This window comes from Gymnogyps californianus, chromosome 26 (assembly GCF_018139145.2).
Source record: "Gymnogyps californianus isolate 813 chromosome 26, ASM1813914v2, whole genome shotgun sequence".
Classification (NCBI taxonomy): domain Eukaryota; kingdom Metazoa; phylum Chordata; class Aves; order Accipitriformes; family Cathartidae; genus Gymnogyps; species Gymnogyps californianus.
The window spans coordinates 2,784,634-2,803,782 of record NC_059496.1 but is presented as its reverse complement, the minus strand read 5'-3'; the positions used below and the strand labels follow the sequence as shown (position 1 = coordinate 2,803,782).

The 19,149-nt window shown below is 49.8% G+C and overlaps 1 protein-coding gene across 1 annotated transcript; it reads left to right on the top strand.

The window, feature by feature from the left end:
- The first annotated feature begins 531 nt into the window (after positions 1–531).
- Positions 532–9,704, top strand: LOC127026002 (ribosomal protein S6 kinase alpha-3-like). The gene is given in 6 exon segments (XM_050911126.1): positions 532–1,448; positions 1,451–2,235; positions 2,237–2,260; positions 3,677–3,837; positions 9,273–9,333; positions 9,597–9,704. Coding segments are annotated over 6 exon segments (2,016 nt in total). The 5' UTR covers positions 532–571.
- Positions 9,705–19,149: the final 9,445 nt, after the last annotated feature.

Below are 19,149 nucleotides of genomic sequence, written 5' to 3'. Positions count from 1 at the left end.
CTAACCTGTAAGGTAACTTTGGCTGTAGGTAAGGCTACAGCCCCGAACGACGACCAGACAAGGCCCTCCCGACTCCTGCCCCACCTTACAGTCCCTGTACCGACCTCCCCCAGACCTTCCTGTAGCAAGGGTGGGACTTTGCCCCATGGTTTCAAATGTTTTGACTAATCTGGCCGCTTTACGGCCAGGGGGTGACTATGCATGCCCCACATCGACGGTTTATACTAATCCATCGTGGAACCCAAATGATTTAGCCTTATGGGGGTGTACAATGCCAAGATTAAGGGAGGATGCAGAAACACGGGCGCAGTTACTGTCAAATCTCTGCACGGGACACAATCCTAACTGGGGGGACACCCAAATCTTATTCCGAGAATCATTCTGCCCAGATGAAAGAGAGAAGGTATTAACTAAGGATGCGGAATTAGCACGACAGGTGGGAGGAGGGAGAAATCCGTGGCCGACACTAAATCCGAACGGGAACTATAATATGGCCAGAGACAGAGCCCATTGCCAAACAGCCCTAAGAAATTTAATAGAGGCAATTGGAGCATGTGGAGAACGTAGGGTGATGTTCACAGAAGACGATGTTAAATTTTACCTGGCAGAATTAGCACTTGCTTTAGACCATGTACATAGTGGTGGAATAATATACCGGGACCTAAAACCAGAAAACATCCTTCTTGATGAGGAAGGACATATCCAATTAGCAGATTTTGGCTTAAGTGAGGTGTCAATTGATCATGAAAAAAAAGCCTTCTCTTTCTGTGCAACAGTGGAATATATGGCGCCAGAAGTCATTAAGAGCGGAGGCCTTACACGGAGCGCAGACTGGTGGTCTTTTGGTGTTGTAATGTTTGAAATGCTCACTGGTACTCTGCCTTTCCAAGGGAAAGACAGAAAAGAAACCATGACACTGATTCTCGAGGCCAAACTTGGAATGCCCCAGTTCTTGAGCCCGGAAGCAGAGAGTCTTCTGCGAGTGCTCTTCAAAAGAAACCCGGCAAACAGATTAGGAGCAGGCCTAGATGGAGTTGAAGAAATTAAGAGGCATGCATTCTTTTCCAAAATAGATTGGAATAGATTGTACAGGAGAGAAATTGATCCCCCTTTTAAACCTGCAACTGGCAGACCTGAAGATACGTTTTATTTTGACCCTGAGTTTACAGCAAAAACTCCAGAAGATTTGCCTGGTCTCCCACCTAGTGCTAATGCGCATCAACTTGTTTGGGGATTTAGTTCTGTAGCTATTGCATCAAATGACGAAAGCCAGGCAGTGCAGACAGTTGGAGTGCATTCCGTTGTCCAGCAGTTGCACAGGAACAGCATTCAGTTTACTGATAGATACGAAGTGAAGGAAGATATCAGAGTTGGGTCTTACTCTGTCTATAAGAGATGTATTCATAAAGCTTTAAACACGGAATATGCTGTAAAGATTATAGACAAGAGTAAAGAGATCCAACAGAGGAGATTGAAATCCTACTGCGCTATGGCCACCATCCAAATATTATTACCCTAAAAGATGTGCATGATGATGGAAAATACGCATACATAGTAACAGAACTTACGAAAGGAGGGCAACTGCTGGATAAAATTCATAGACAATTTTTTTTCTCGGAACGAGAAGCTAGTGCCGTTCTGTTCACAATAACAAGAACGGTTGAGTACCTCCATGCGCAAGGGGTTGTTCATGGAGAGCTGAAGCCTAGCAATATTCTTTATGTTGATGAATCTGGTAATCCAGAATCCATTCGACTTTGTGAATTTGGCCTTGCAAAACAACTACGAGTAGAAAATGGTCTTCTGAGGAGTCCATGTTACACAGCAAGTTTTGCTGCACCAGAGGTTTTACAGAGGCAAGGTTACGATGCTGCATGGGACATATGGAGCCTTGGTGTTCTACTTTATACCATGCTTGCTGGCTACCCTCCTTTTGTAACTGGTCCTGATGATACCCCAGAGGAGATTTTGGCCCGAATAGGTAGCGGGAAGTTGTCTCTCAGCGGTGGTTATTGGAATACCGTTTCAGATACAGCTAAGGACCTTCTTTCAAAAATGCTTCATGTTAACCCACATCAAAGACTGACTGCAGCCCAAGTCCTCAGTCACCCCTGGATAGTTCACTGTGACCAGTTGCCTCAATACCAGCTAAACAGGCAGGATGCTCCCCATGTAGTGAAGGGTGCAAGAGCAGCAGCTTACTCTGCTTTGAATCGTAATCAGTCACCAGTTTTGGGAGCCAGTCGGCCATTCTCCTCTTGCTCAGAGCATTATTTTTCATAAGGAATGGGTTTTTTAATCCCCTAAAATATTCTTTGTTACAGGTAGAGATGGACAGTTTATGTTAAGCACTTAGCTTAAACAGTTTCTATTAGCACTATATACTTTGTGCCATCCAACATCTTGTATGTTTTTGTAAACAGTTCACAAGCAGTACATTTCCGTGCTGTTTTCTTTAATGTATACATGCCTTGTTTTACTTAGATATTGTTAATCCTTTTGACAATTAAGTCTGATTAAACAGGTCACCTGGATTAGTCAGCATTGTTGGACAGCTCTAAAAGAAGGCTCACCGTTAAACAGCTATTGAATGTAATGCTATGAAGATGTGTTTCTCCTTGCCTGTGCCTTTTCTACATTTCTGTGGTTTGGATGCTGCATGTCATGTTATGAAAATCAGGATACTGTTTATAGTATTGGAAATGTAAACAGTGGATCTCTCACGATACACCACTCACTTGCGATGGACATTTTGATAGAAATTGGTTAGCCATTGGACTCCCTGTGTGTATGGTTTCTTCCTTTTTTGCCCCCCTTTTTGGCTTATCTATTGTTTGTTGTTTAATCATGGTTTTTATGGACTGAGTTCTTCAAATTACAGCCTATGATGTATACTTTTAAGCCCATGGTTGAAATAGACACTACTGAGTTTTGAGCACTGGGGAATCCATCCCAGTATTGCAGTTCTCCAAAAGAAAACTAGTGCATTTCAGGAATAAGTTGCCAGAAGCCGCAGTTTTGCAACGGTTTCTCTGGCTGCAGCATACACCCTGCTTAAAGGGGAAGGTGGGCAGGGTCAGGAGGTGCTGCTTGGCTAAGGTGTTCTGCTCTCTGATTGCACTTTCTCTTCACTGTATGCTGCTAACTGTTTTAAGAACCAAAAGTTATATTCTTAAGTAAGCTTTTTTCCTCTCTTGCCTCTGCACGTACCTGCCCTATCTCTATCTCGGTCTCAGAGACTTGCCCTCTGTTTTGGATGGAGGGGTGGAAGAGTGTTTAGTTAACCTGTGTGGCAGGTGCACCTGCCCGATAGAGACCGAAACTTGTGGAGGTGGCTCTGAGCCCTTATAAGGGAAACATATTGGGATTCGATATGCTGGCAGGCAAACGATGGTACCTACCTCATTTTTGTCCTACGGGACCATTAACGGGCGACGCTCCCAAACCGGACAATCAAAAGGGCCAGTTCCCATTGAGAACATACAGGCCAACCCGTCATGGTAAAACTGCCCTCTGTTGGCACTGTACCCACGATCCTGGCGAAACCCAGAGGCTTACATGCCTGGGAGGCCTTAGATAGGAAGGGGAAAGGCCATCGCATAAGTACTCGATGGATAATTCCTAATTTCTGAGACCCGGTCGCAAGGCCCGAGGTGCAATTTGTGTCCTCTTGCAGGACTATGGAAAAGCAAACTATTCGGACACTCCCACTGATGGCAGTAACAACAGCGGGCAGGACAACAAGAACCTGGACAGCAAGGTGGTGGCTCAACTGATAGTGGGATTTGCATGTATGGTGAACTTAACTTCAATAACAGCCTGTCTGCCCAGCCCTAAGTCAGTAGAGGAGCCCCTACCAATCTTTGTGCAAAACACTAATATATCACTAACCCTTGAACTCCCATGGCAACAGTGCAATAATTCCAGCCGGGCCTGGGGAACGGATGGAAAGGATGGAGGTCACACTCATACCATCTATAGCTGGTCACCTGGCGCAATAAATGCCAATTCAATATGGAAGGCAAAGTGTAATTACCTCTTCCTACCCCCTAATAACGCCACGGGGTGGAGTTTTAATGGTACAATGCCATGCTTTAATGTTCCCTGGGGAATTACTGAACATCATGACCAATGGAAAACAGATGATCATTCCCTGCAATATACTGAACTGTTAAACGCCACCTGGTGTATTAAACACCCCGAGAGTAATGGTAGCAATTGCCCCAACGCTTGTCAAGAACCAGGGTTCAAGGGAGCCTGGGAAAAACATCCCCTCAATTGCACATGGGGACCTGACTGGATTGCGCAAAGGAATGGGGCACCACCAGTAAAAAAAAAAAACAACACTTTGGGACTGCCAAACAGAAATGCAATGTAAAAACATAGATAAAAGGCCATTATTGTGATGATACATGCCCCGCCCCATTCAGGAAGCTTTGGTACAGGGCTGTCTGTGTAGTAATACCAGCTATGTGTGGCCCACTGCCCTAAAATGTAACGCTTATGGGACTGTCCTCCTCATGCCCCCACACAAGGCATATGCCAAACATCTGATGTGCCCGCCCCTCCCAATCTAGAGTCGGCATACTCCAGTGGCTGTCTGTATTCCCGGCTACACCCAACTGTTCCCGGGATGGCCTGCACAGTAGCCCTGCCTTCCCTTTGTCCCATTTACCGAGAAGGGCCTATAGCCCCTAAGTGGTGGGATCGCAGCCCCGGGAGATACAACCGCTAAAGAAGGGAACGTGGCAAAGAGCAAAAACGCGACTGGGATAGTGGCTGGAGGCCATGTTTGGAATGGGGACTGCCTCCCTCAAAAACCCACAAGCCATTTATGACCTATTGATGCAAGTATCTATTTGAGCCAATTCTACATCTGACAGCTTAGAACTCTTGAATGAACAATTACAACACACCAGCAAAATGACCGCCCAGCACCGAGCGGGATTAGACCTGATGCTGCTACAGGAACACCTTTAGTATGGAGTGCTAAATTGATGAGTAGATGACTGCTGCGTTTATATCCCAAATGTATCCATACCCCTCCGAACCCAAATCGACAAAATGAAGAAAGTAGCAAAGGACTCAGAGGCAATTGCTGCCGCATTAAACATCAACTGGGTGGGAAAGATTTCCAGTGCGTTCGGGTTTTCCCTGTCGGGATGGTTAACCAGTCTTTTACAATCCTTGATAGTGGTTATAATCATAATAATTGCCATTTGTATTGTATTAAGTTGTGTTAAACATATGATAACGTAGTTCGTATCCGTTGTTACGTATGCTCCTTTAGAACTACTCCAAATAGCAGATGTTCCGTTAGAATTGTAAAATAGCCAAAGAAATGATGATTCATGATGAGCATCAATTCTCACCGAAACTGCGCTCCCTTTTAACTTTGGAGGCAAGAGGTGACTGTACCACCACTCCAAAGAAACCAGTCGGATCGTGACTGTGGTCACGGGGTGGAGTGTGGCAGGTGCACCCACCCCGATAAAGAGCAAAACTTCTCAACTGCTGAAAGGAAAGACTTAAAACTAGAAGCCGCGGTTTGGGGGTCGAGCTGGCCAGCTGCGTGGTGGAGTGACTGGAGTCACGTAGACAGAGTGCCCCAAGTCACGTACCCAACCACCCCAGCCTGCCAGAAACACCTCAACAATGAAATGCCTCAGCTAGGAGAAGTTTCCAGACCGCTGACCATATATGACCACGAGCCCCGATCCGACTTCGGGTATAAATGGAGCCCGCCGGAAGAGCCCTTTGAGCCCGTCTTCCTCGGAGCAGCGGGTCTGCAGTCAGAGACTCTCCCCTTCCATCGGGATGCCATCTAAGGAAACTCCCCGGGGTTGAGTGCCTCGCCTTACCGGTGAGTGAGTGCGCATTTTGAGTCATCATTTTAAGCTTACATTTGGTTATAGTTTGTGTAGTGATAGTTCCCAGCTGACACCCTGAACCTGTAACTAAGTTGTGTTTATCGCAGTGTTTACGACCTGATATTCCTGTCCAATCTGGCTGTTGTATCTCAATACAACATAACATTCCTGTTCACTTGGACCGTTCTATGTTGATATCATTAAAGAAGATTGACTTTTGAAACATATTGCTGTCTAGTCTTCCTGCGACAACCTCTCATGAAGTTCTTTCCCCTCCATTCCTCTTGAACCCCTATTACCTTGACCATTTCACTGGCTTCAATTCTTCTTGTCATCTGGACTATTGTTTTGCTTTCCATACATATCCACTTCCACTCACGCAGAGTTTCTTTTCCATCTTTCTATCAACCAAAAGCCACTTTCTTCTTTTAGTGTTTTTACTGTAGATTTTCTTTATTTAACTACTTTTTCCTGAGGAACAGCCAGTGTCTAGGCAACTTTTGACTTAATAGCCAACTTTTGTCCGCGCTCTGAAAGGTGTTGTAGGCTAGACCTAATGTCTAGCCGGGTAATACAACAGCACATTCACAGTCACTGCTTCCTAGTCATTCCTTCTCTTTCAGACCGGAGCAGCTTAGTCAGAAAGACAATACTTTTGAATTGAAAAGGGGACATGGTCAGGGGCTGTAGAGTAAATGCTTTACTGCTGGTGCAAGGCACAGCTACCCATCTTTCTAATCAGCGTAAATACACTCAAATATAGTTGTTGTTGTTGACAAGAAAAGCTAACTCCACAAAGCCCCTTTGCTTATGATCTTCTGGGTTTTCTGTAACACCTAGAAATGAGGGAGGATGCCCAAAAAAGGGACCTACCCCACTCTATGTTTACTATGTCGCTTCATAATGCCAGTACTTGGAAAAAACTAACCTCATAATCTTTTATGTATTAGATGCTTCAGGGTGAACCAACTAAATAAGCTGCAAGGATTGCTGCAGGATTTATGATCCAAAATCCTTGGGGTAGTTGCCAGGTCTGAAGGATGAATTCTTCCCTGATGTTAGGACAGGTCTATTTGCTTCTGTGTGACCCGCAGTCAAAAGGCAAAGGAAAGCTGAGAAGGGACAGGCTCTGTTCAAGGGCAGGATGAAGACAGGAAGCCTATATGGAGAAAAGGAGGGTAAGAGGGAACACGGTCTCCCATTTTTCTTGTGGCTATATTCTGAAAATGAGGATGTCTAAAGGTTTACTGCCCACCAGAAACAGCATGAGTAGCTCCAGCAAATTTCAGTTCTGCTTTCTTGCAATTCCCGTCGCTAGCGGGCTAGCAGTTGTGCTGGAGGAGTAATCGCAGGAGACCAGCTCCTCAGGAACAGACAATCCCAGCTCCACTTCTCCTCACCACAAGTTAAGGAAATACGTTAGACTATTTTATTTAAATCATAAGCTTTGCTTGGGTAATGACTGTCCCATCCTGAGCATGCACAGCACTTATCAGCCAGCTGCTAATTGCTAGTTTTGATTTGGGACCAATAGAGATAGATTGGGGAAAAAAAAAAATATTGAGGAGAGACTCCTATTAAATTAGTTAGGTCAGCCTCTGAGAAGGGGCTGTAGCTCTCTCTGCAGGGGTAATCTTGCCTCCCTGAGCCCTCCCCCCTCTCTCTTCTCCCTTTAACAGTTCTATTTTGTGGAGCTACAAGACTTTTTTCTCCTGCTGAGTGCTGGGTTAACAAATGCAGGAGGCATCTATTAACAGTATTCTTTGGAGACCACCTACAGCAGTGGGATGAACAATGGGCCTCGAACCATTACTAATGTATAGCCCAGAAATGCAGTGTATGAATATTTTTCAAATGTAAACCCATTAGTCACACTTAATGGTTTATTTGAACTCAAACCGTATTATTATCCCCTCATTATTTTACCTGGTTTATTTTAGACCACTTATCTCAGGGGTTGCCATAGCCACCTGCTGAGTGCCTTGGACTGGAGTGTTTGCAGTAATCAAAGTTAAAGACTTCTTATAAAGAGAAGTATGCTCTGACTAAAGAGGAACCTGGGCAAAATTGCTGTGGCTGGAGCAGAGACTGCGCCTCCCGCTTTACCTGAGAACAACATGGCCACTAGGAAGCTGAGTGCTGGAAACTACAGCTCCCAGCATGCCCTGGGAACCAACATGGCCGCCCATCAGCCCCATACCCCAGGACTACAGCACCTGGCATGCCATTGGGCGCTCCTTCTTCCTGTCTGACCCTGTGGGGACACCGTCCCCCCGGCTGGACCCCACTCCTCCACAGGCCCCATGGCAGGAGGAGAGCAGAGGGACAGAGAAGAGGGACAGGGAGCAGGACAGAGGCACAGAGGGGAAAAGGCTGAGAGAGAGAAAGGGAGAGGCAGGGGACAGAGCGCAGGACAGAGAGCAAGAGAAGGACGGGAAACAATCCAGAGAGTGAGAAACAAAGAGAGGGATGCGGGTCAGGAGAGGGAGGCAGCCAAGGACAGAACAGCGATGGCTTCCAGGCTCGAGCCGGAGGAAGAGCGGAAAGGGACGGGGAGCTGGCGAGAGGCCCAGAGAGAAAGAGAGAAGGCGCAGCCAGCTGAGCAGGGGCTACAGGACAGGCTGCAGGACAGGAGAAAGAAGACGATCAGGAAGCAGGAGACAGCGATAGGAAAAAAGAGAAGGAAAGGGAGCGGGAGAGAGAAAGGTGAGAAAGAAAAAAATAGCCCTGGGCTATAGAAGAGAGAGGGAGGAATTAGAAAATAGAGCCAGGGAGGTGGGCAGAGAAAGAAGACGACCAAAAATGGTGATGGGCTAAAGACAGAGAGGGAGGAATTAAGAAATAGGCACAGTGAGCCAAAGAGAGAGAGAGGGGAGAAAGACCAAAACCAGCAACTATGGGCGACTGCCCCCATTTCTTGAGCACTCCCCAGGAAGTGCATTACCAAGAGCCTCAAGGAATGTGCTGCGTGCAAAAGCCCTGCCCTGTGCCCAATCCTGCGCCCTAATATTGGTGATGATCATTGCACGCAGAGTGTTCAGGACTGAGGGAAAAAAAGCCCAGCTAGGGGGAAGAAACCTTCCCAGCTGTCTGTTTGTTTGTTTGCTTGTTGGTTTTGCTTAACACTCCCCCCGGCCCCATCTGAACTCCAAATGCAACCTGCAAGGAAAAAGGAACCAGGAGTAGCAGGTTGGACACTTTTAAAGCTCGACTCCATTCAACAGCCGCACAAACCACTGCTCACTCCCACTGCACACAATCCACTGCCTGCCCGCAGGTACAGGCAGCTGCCCTGTTTCCTGAGCGCTCCCCAGGAACAGCACCTCCAGGCAGCTCAGAAAAACATGCTGCCTGCCAAAACTTGAGAACAGCTTAATTCTGGGCAATTTCTCTTGTTTTTAGGCCTGTTGAGTCCCAGGACGGCTCCATGTCCAGCAGCTGTGAAGAGATGGCTCAGGACCACGTGAGGGCCGGTGGCGCTGCTTTCTGGATCCCGTGGCAGCGATGGGCAAAGGGACGGGTGATCAGGTCCCGGGGCTGGGGCTGCATGCGGGGACTCAGGGTCAGCCCTGCCTGGTTTTTCCTAGCGAATCCCCAGCTGGTGCTGGCCTCGTGCTGCAGCCCTGGGGCTGAGGCTCAAGGAGCCGGGCATTTCTGCAGGCAGTGCACCCTGCTGGGCCTCACTGCCGGCTGCCAGCTACCCTGGGCTTCCCCCATTGTCTCCAGCTCTACTTTCTGCCAGTGCCGGGAGCACTGCAGAATGTCTTGCCCATTCCTGCAGCCATCCTGACCGACGTCTGCAGCTCGTACGTGGTGTCCCTGTCACACAGCTGATTTGGGGGTGGCAGGTCTCTTGTGCAGCACTCTGGGAATGGGGGAAAGAAAAGCAAATTGCTCCTTTTTGATCTTTGTCCCCAGGGAGAGCCAGTGGAGACATGCTGTGCACTGGAGAGCATCCTGCAGGGAGGTGACAGACGTTTGCAGAGCAGTACTGAGGCTGAGAGCCATCTGACAGCAAAGGCACGCAGTGGCCACAGAGCATCCCAGGTGAGCTGATTGTCTTGGAGGCCAGCAAAGCAGCCTTCCTCCGCCCCTGGTTTTTGGTGAGAGATGGAGTAGCGCAGCAGCATCCAGGCCTGACGAGAGTTTCCCCATGCCCCCAGGTGAGATCCTGCTCCCAGGAAGCACCTCCCCATCAAGCAAAGGCCATATGCAGCCACCTGGCTCTGGGTACGGCTGCCCCAAGGGGTGTCTCAGGGAGGACGGGCTGATGTGCTTGGTGGCTCTGACACAGAAATGATGAGCTGAAGCCCCGTGGTGATGGCGGGCCAGTTGAAAGTCTCCAAGTGCCCCAGCCTTTCTCCCCGGGAGTGTTTAAGGCAGGCACTTTTTCCGGGGGTGACAGGTGATGTGAAGAGGGATGCTGTCCCATTCCCACTTCAAAGTTGGGACTTCTGAGAGCTGGGGCCACCTGAAGGCCCAGCCGGAGATCTCCAGGGAGTTTGGGTTCATTTTTTGGATATCTTCGGGCTACAGTGTGCTAGGGTTCAGGGATGCTAGGGTGACAGTGTGCAAGGGTTACAGAGTGGTAGGGTTCTGGGATGCCTGAGTTTAAGCGAGTCAGGATTAAAGCGTGCTATTGTTCTGGAGAGGATCTGGGTTTGTTGGGCCTGGGTTCCTGGGGTTATGTTAGTTTTGGCTTCTCTTGTGTTCTGGGTGGATTGCTTTTTTGGAGAGTCCTTTTTTAGCTTGTTTGCCTGTTTAGGGTTTGGACAGGGGCCTTTGATTTGTGTATGCTGTGGCTTTGGGTTGGCTTTTTTTTACAGTTCTGGTGGTTTATGTTGTGTTTTCTTTCTTGTAACTACCATTTGTGGTCTGGTGTGTGTGACCGGCTCGGCCACTGTCACTTCTGCTGTGGTCCAACTCATTTCCAGTAAGTTGGTGTGTAGGTGGGTAGGTAGGGAGGTAGGTAGGTAGGTAGGACTTGCGGTCCATAGCGGATGACTGCTGGAGGAGTAATGGGCACTTCTGGGGTGTGGGAGGACTTCTGGCCCATAGGTAATGACTGTCGGAGGACTAAGTGTGCTTCGTAATTTGTGTGGACTGCCAAATTCACGGTCATTTGTCCTGCTGTGAGGAAGAGCCGTGGGAAGACAGCAGCCACCTGGAAGGACAAGGGTTTCCCCGAGGGTACGTGGCTTTTTGGTTTTTGCTTTTGAGTAAGCAGCCTGCAAGGAGGCTGCTATCGTTAAGTTTAATGATGTTTTGTAAAGTCGTGGACTGAGTATCACGTGACTTGAAACATCGCTGAAAACATGGTGCAGGATTGTCTGCGTGTTCTGGGTGCTTTGGTTTTGAACATCTGCTCGTGGGGGTAACTTCATACTGTCCTTAGCTCCTATCTCAAGGCACAACATGTGCTTAAGGCGAGGTTCCTCATCCGCGATAGTGGATGTGAAGCCGTATTTGAAACAGACTTCCTGATAATTTTTAATTTTTGGGGCCAGGCTCTTCTCAGATCTGATTCGTTCATGCTTGGTTTTGCATCTTCACGTGGCTGGCGAAGAGCTCGTAGGAGGAGCAGGAGAAGGGTCAGCGCTGCCGTTTCCACGGCGGTCACTTGTGCTGGCGTTATCAAGGTTATCTTCGATGTGCCGTTTCTTTGCAGGAATCTCTTTTTAAGCCACTTGTCCATTTTGTGAGGGGTAGTGGACTCCCAAAGGGAGACCCTTTGTTCCTCATTAGTGCCTCAGGGGTTTCCCTGCCGTTTTTGTTTGCTTGCTTGCTTTTTCTTTGCTGTGCTGACTTTAAAGAACTTCTTTTAGCTCTTTGGGTTTCTGTCCTTAAAGGAAGCATCTAGGATTTCTACCCAGGAGTGAGGTGTCCAGAAAGGAGTGTCCTGGTACACTGCTGTCAGCCTTCAGTCTAGTGAAATGGTGTCATGGCATATGTTGAAGAGTCATGTAACTCAAATGCATTTGAAATATACAGGCTTTGCCCTTGCTCCAATCATGACTGATTGCTGATAGAAATGGGAAGCAGGTCCATGCCCTGTAGCTCCCCAGGACTCTTCTCAGGCATTTGCCAACGTGTTTTGTCCTGCTGTGGAGGGAGCTGAAGGCCTGGGCAGCAACCCCAGACTCCACCAGGGTAGATCCCCCAAGAGTTTGGTGCATGTTGGAGGCAGGTCCATGCCCGGTAGCTCTCTGGAACTGCTCCCAGGAATATCCAGGAGTCTTTTGGTTTCCTTTGGAGATGAGCGACTTCCCAGGTAGCAGCCCCAGAATCTTCTAAGGTAGCTACGCAAAGAGCATTGTGTATGTTGGGGGCAGGTGCATTCCTGTTTTTGCATCAGGACTTTTCCCAGACATCTGCCGGAGTGTTTTGAGTTTCCTGACAGGCAGCTAAAGTCCCAGGTAGCAGCATCACAATTTTCCTCTTCCGTTAGCTGAAGAGTTTTCTTTGTGTTGGAGGCAGGTCTATGCCCGGTAGCTCCTCAGGACTCCTCCGAGGAACGTCCAGAGTGTTTTGGCCTCCCCTGGAGACAGCTGAATTGCGCAGGTAGCCATCCCAGACTTTTGCAAGGTAGCTACCCAAGGTGTTTTGTGTGTGTTGGAGTCAGGTCCGTGCCCTGTATCTGTCTGGGACTCCTCTGAGGCATCTCCGGGAGCATTTGGGCTTTCTCTGGAGACAGGTGAATTCCAAAGGATCAGCCACAGACTCCTCCAAGGTAGCTAGTCAAGCAGTCTTGTCCATGTTGTAGGCAAGTCCATTCCTGTTAGCTCTCCAGGAATTTTCCCATTCATCTCCAGAAGTGTGTTGGTATTGTGAGATGCTTGTGTTGTCCTTTTTCCCTGCAGATGTGATAGGGAAGAAGGAGGAACCTGGCTTGTGCAGGTGCTTGTGAGGTCATAGGTGCATGAGTGATAGGGCAGGAGCTGGCCTGAGCTTGAGCAGCTGCTTTTGATGTCCCATGATGCCAAGTAGATGCTAGTTTAGAAGCAGGCCCCTGCCCTGTGCAGCTGCTTACGTTCTCAGTGAGTAGTTGATAGGACAAGAGTATGTAACTGGGTTGTGCAGGTGCTTGTGGTGTCACAGGTGGTTGAGTAGGTGTTAGGGCAGGAGCAGGCCCCTGGTTTGAGCAGCAGCATATGTTGTGAGTGGTGGAGCAGTAGGTGATAGGCCAGGAGTGCGCAGGTGGCTTGTGCAGGTGCTTGTGAGGTCAGTGTTGGCTGTGTAGCAGTTAGGGCAGGAAGCTGGAGGTGGCTTGTGGAGGTGTTTGTGATGTCCCTGGTGGGTGAGTAGGTGATAGGGCAGGAGGAGGCCCGTGGCTTGTGCAGGTGCTTCTGAGGTCGCAGGTGGTTGAGGAGGTGTGAGGCCAGGGGCCAGCCCCTGGCTTGTGCAGGTGCTTGTGAGGCCTGGAGTGCGTGGCAAGGAGTGGTGTTGGAGAAGGTCGTGGAGGGCTGATCCCCGTGAGAGGGATCCCACGGTGGAGCAGGGGAAGAGTGTGAGGAGCCCTCCCCCTGAGGAGAAAGGAGTGTCAGAGCCAATGTGGGATGAGGTGCCCGCAAGCCCCATTTGCCGTTGCCCTGGGTCGCTGTGGGGAGGAGGTGGAGGTATGGTGAGCAAAGGTGAGGGCGGGAAGAAGGGAGGGGTGGGGGGAAGGTGTGTTTTTCAGATCTGGTTCTCTTTCTCCTTCTGCTAGTGTGATTTGCTTGGTAGGAAATGAAATGGATGTGTTTTTTCTGCAAGTGGAGTGTGTTTTGCCTGTGAGCATAATTGTTGAGTGATCCGTCCGTGTCCTTGTGTGGACTCGCGCGGCTTTGGTTGTATTTTGTCGTCCGCATGCCGCCGGAGGGGAGGAGTGAGCAAGCAGGTGCATGGTGCTTTGTTGGTGGCTGGGCCTAAAGCACGCCGGTGCTGATAGTGGGGGATAGGGTGGAAGGAGGCAGTTGGCTTGTTGATGTGCTTGCGAGGTGAGATGGGCCTGCGTAGGTGGTAGGGCTGGAGGAGGAAGCTTTGATGTGCAGGTGCTTTGGGTGTCACAAGCGCTTGGGTAGTTGCTGTGTCAGGAGCAAGGTGGTGGCTTGTGGAGGTAGGTGCGATGTCAGAGGTGGCTGAGGAGGTGCTAAGGCAGTGGCAGGCCCCGGCTTGTCGAGGTCCTTGTGATGTGCGTGGTGCCTAAGTAGGTGAATGGGAAGGACTGAAGAGGTGGCTTTTAGAGGTGCTTGTGATGTGAATGCTTGCTGGGTAGCTGTTAGGGCAGGAGCGTGCAGGAGGGTTGTGCAGGTGCAGGTGATGTCCTAGGTGGGTGAGCAGGTGCTAGGGCAGAAGCAGGCAGGTGGCTGGTGGAGGTGGTTGTGCTGTGAGTGCTGGCTAAGTAGGTGAATGGGCAGGACTGGAGAGGTGGCCAGTGCAGGTGCTCGGGATGCCCCTGGTGGCTCTGCAGCTGTTAGGGCAGGAGCATGCAGGTGGGTTGTGCAGCTTGTTGTGATGTCCTAGGTGGGTGAGTAGGTGCTAAGGCAGGAGCAGGCCTTGGGTTGTGCAGCTGCTTGGGCTGTGCCTTGGAGCTGAGCAGGTGTTAGGGCAGGAGCAGGCCCCTGGCTTGTGCAGCTGGTAGTGATATGGTGTTGGCAAGTCATTGCTAGGGCAGGAGGCAGTCCCTGGTTTGTGCAGCGGCATATGTTGTCAGTGGTGGAGCAGGAGGTGATAGGGCAGGAGTGCGCAGGTGGCTTGTGCAGGTGCTTGTGAGGTCAGTGTTGGCTGTGTAGCAGTTAGGGCAGGAAGCTGGAGGTGGCTTGTGGAGGTGCATGTGATGTCCCTGGAGGCTGAGCAGGTGATAGGGCAGGAGCAGGGCCCTGGCTTGTGCAGGTGCCTGTGATGTCAGCGCTGAGTGCTGAGGTGGTTGGGCAGAAGCATGCCACAGGCTTGCGAAGGTGCTTTTGAGGTGAGTGTTTTGTGAGGATGTGAGTGGGACTGAAAGGAGAGGTGGCTTGTGGAGGTGCTTGTGTTGTGGTATTTCCGTGCAGATGTGCTAGGGCAGGAGGAGGCCCGTGGCTTGTGCAAGTGCTTGTGAAGTGCTAGGTGCGTGAGTAAGTGCTAGGGCAGGAGGTGGCTTGGGCTGAAGGAGGTGCTTGTGATGTCCCATGCTGGCAAGGAGATGGTAGTTTAGGAGCAGGCCCCTGCCCTGTGCAGCTGCTTGTGTTGTCATTGGTGGCAGAGTAGTGGATAGGGCAAGAGGTTGCAGGTGGGTTGTGCAGGTGGTTGTGATGTGAGAGGTGGTTGAGGAGGTGTCAGGCCGGGCCAGCCTCTGGCTTGTGCAGCTGTTTGTGAGGTTTTGCCAAAAAAGGCATTGGTTCACTCATCCCCATCTGTGTCTGCTGCTATGAGACCCCCCTCCCCATTCCGGAGCAACTCCCATGTGCCTTGTGCAGCCTTTTACTGCAGACACAGTGAGTGAAGCTCTTCATTTTGCTCTTCATGTTGCTTGCAGCCCCCATCAGCTCCAGGTTGATGAGCTTTGGCTTTCCTAAAAACATGCCTGTATACTGAGGTCATATTTCTTAATTTCTCCTTCATAGCCTGTCCTTGCTTCCACATCCTGATCGTTGTGTTGTGCCTCCCATCTGTGACCCATCCCTGCACCAGTGCAGCCCCACTGCCCAACACATGCCCCCATGCTCCCCCTCATCAGACACTGCACAGTGTCTGTCCCCTTGGAGAAGTCAGTCTCTAATCCAACAGAGCTGTGTTTGTGCAAAGTGTTTTCATTGCAGTATCCAGCTCTTCTGTACTTAAGTGCTCTGTCAGGATGGCTGCTTAGTGTGCACTTCTAGTGACCTTCACTTTAATTGTCTTAACTGATTGCAGATCGTTTGGATGATTCCAGTAGTGCCTGCTAGCTCTGATTAAAACAGGTTTCTTTCCACCAGTATTAAGTTTCTTCCTCTCACTTCTTTGCATAAGTAAAATAAATATTTAGATGCATGCTGAGGTATCCTGAAGCACGGGATGGGATGGATTGAAGAGCTGAGGTAGCTCAGTTCTTACTGCCTTGGGGGACTTGGGGCCAGTTGTTGCTCTCTCCAGGTCCCTGACTTGTGATACTGGGCTCCAGCACTTGCCAGTATGGGTAACGTGCTGCGTAAAGAGAGTTAGCTGGGAAAAGGGCTCTGCTCATGTTGCACAGGGAACGCTCAGGACAGGAGCGGCTGAAGCAAAGGGAGCAGAAAGAAGGGATGGAACTTTAGCAAAGTGAGTGGTGCACATCCCCTGGGCTGGCCTCTCCGGGAGCCAGCACTCCAAGGCACAGGGGAAGACAGCAAGAGGTGGGGCTTGCTGGGAACTTGTGACCCTCTGCTCCAAACCTGAAGAAGGGTGCTGGTTCCAGCTGGCAGCCGGCAGGACACCAGCAGGAATCCTTGCCTCAAAGAGCAATTGCTCGCTGGGCCCACGAGTGCTTGCTGTCTGATGAGAGCTCAGGGATGTGTCCACTCCGCTACCCAGGTGGGGAAATGGAGGAACAGAGAAGGGCCAGGACCTACCTTGTGTCACGCAGAGGTGCAGTGGCAGGGCTTGAGTGCATCCCCCTCTTCCTGGGGGTTTGGCTGCCTGGTTCAGGGTCAACTTAGGTATGGTGCAGGCATTGGGCTTTGAAGAGAGCTGTTGGAGGAGGTGCTGCTAAGCAGCTCGGTGGGGACTCCCCCTGCCTTTGACTGGATTTGGCTTTTAAGCTGCAGGTCTCACCGGGTCTGTCCTACCAGCCTTACTAGGATATGTGGGACTGCATCCTTGTTGGTGAGGCCACCACCTCTGCCTGTGTAGTTACCTCGCTCGGCTCCGGCTCCCCTTTCCTCATGGAGCAGCCACCCTTGCTGCTCCTGACACCGAGGAGGGTTTGGGAGAGAGCCAGCCTTCCTCACTCCTGCTTTAGCCAGCAAGGCAAATCCTCTAGCAGCAAAGAGAGAACCCAGGAGTCCTGGATCCCAGTGCTTTTATCTGTGCACCTTACCTCATCCCATGAAACAGCCTGTGCCTTCACATCACAGGGTCAGCCACAGCGGAGCATACTGGGTGGGCAATCCTGGTGCTCCGAGGGACTGGGCTGAGCAGGCACTGCAGCATAGAGAAGTGCTAACCTGATGATGGTGGAGGTCCTTTCACAGTCAAAGTCTCCCTGGAGGAAGACAAGGTTCCCAGACACTTAGCTCTAGCAGAGGGGGACAGGAGCAGGATGCTTGGATGGGTCTTGCTGGGAACTGCCTTGCACTGTGTCCTTGCATACGTGGTGGCACGGGGAGAGGCTGAATGTGGTCTGGAGAGTGTAGGCTGCTCTGCAGGTGTTTCTGGGAATCAGATGTCTGTGGCTTTTGCATCAGTTCAGAAAGCAGAGCAGAGCTTCACAGAAGCTTGTTGGCTTCTGAGAAGTCTCACAGAATTTCAGAATGGTTGAGGTTGGAAGGGACCTCCGGAGCCATCTGGTCCAACCCCCTTGCTCAAGTAGGGTCCCTAGAGTGCATAGGACCACGTCCAGATGGCTTTTGAATATGCCCAAGGATGGAGACTCCACAACCTCTCAGGGCACCCTGTGCCAGGGCTCAGTCACCCCCACAGTGAGAAAGTGTTTCCTGATGTTCAAACGTAACCTCCTGTGTTTGAGTTTGTGCCCGTTGCCTCTTGTCCTGTCATTGGGCACCGCTGAGAAGAGCCTGGCTCCATCTTCTTTACACCTCTCTGTCCTTGGAGATCTCCAACACCCATGTGGACAAGGCCATGATCCTGGCTGGACCCACTTTGAGCTGGAGGTTGGACAAGAGACCTCCCCAGAGGCCCTTCCAAACCTTCATTTTCCTGTGATTTTTATGGTGAAGCCTAAGGACTGTACCTTAAGGGTACCTCCTCAGAGACCAATGAGGGGACCAAGCTACCACTCACCCAACAGCTGCAGCACTGAGTAAAGAATACAATTATGGGCAATTTTGCCCAGGTTGCCCTTTAGTCAGAGCATACTTCTCTTTATAAGAACTGTTTGATTACTGCAAACACTCCAGTCCAAGGCACTCAGCAGGTGGCTATGGCAACCCCTGAGATAAGTGGTCTAAAATAAACCAGGTAAAATAATGAGGGGATAATAATACGGTTTGAGTTCAAATAAACCATTAAGTGTGACTAATGGGTTTACATTTGAAAAATATTCATACACTGCATTTCTGGGCTACACATTAGTAATGGTTCGAGGCCCATTGTTCATCCCACTGCTGTAGGTGGTCTCCAAAGAATACTGTTAATAGATGCCTCCTGCATTTGTTAACCCAGCACTCAGCAGGAGAAAAAAGTCTTGTAGCTCCACAAAATAGAACTGTTAAAGGGAGAAGAGAGAGGGGGGAGGGCTCAGGGAGGCAAGATTACCCCTGCAGAGAGAGCTACAGCCCCTTCTCAGAGGCTGACCTCACTAATTTAATAGGAGTCTCTCCTCAATATTTAATTTTTTTTTCCCCAAACCATCTCTATTGGACCCAAATCAAAACTAGCAATTAGCAGCTGGCTGATAAGTGCTGTGCATGCTCAGGATGGGACAGTCATTACCCAAGCAAAGCTTGTGATTTAAAGAAATAGTCTAACGTATTTCCTTAACTTGTGGTGAGGAGAAGTGGAGCTGGGATTGTCTGTTCCTGAGGAGCTGGTCTCCTGCGATTACTCCTCCAGCACGACTGCTAGCCCGCTAGTGACAGGGAATTGCAAGAAAGCAGAACTGAAATTTGCTGGAGCTCTTCATGCTGTTTCTGGTGGGCAGTAAACCTTTAGACATCCTGATTTTCAGAATAGAGCCACAAGAAAAATGGGAGACCGTGTTCCCTCTTACCCTCCTTTTCTCCATAGAGGCTTCCTGTCTTCATCCTGCCCTTGAACAGAGCCTGTCCCTTCTCAGCTTTCCTTTGCCTTTTGACTGCGGGTCACACAGAAGCAAATAGACCTGTCCTAACATCAGGGAAGAATTCATCCTTCAGACCTGGCAACTACCCCAAGGATTTTGGATCATAAATCCTGCAGCAATCCTTGCAGCTTATTTCGTTGGTTCACCCTGAAGCATCTAATACATAAAAGATTATGAGGTTAGTTTTTTTCCAAAGTACTGGCATTATGAAGCGGACATAGTAAACATAGAGTGGGGTAGGTCCCTTTTTTGGGCATCCTCCCTCGTTTCTAGGTCATTACAGAAAACCCAGAAGATCATAAGCAAAGGGGCTTTGTGGAGTTAGCTTTTCTTGTCAACAACAAC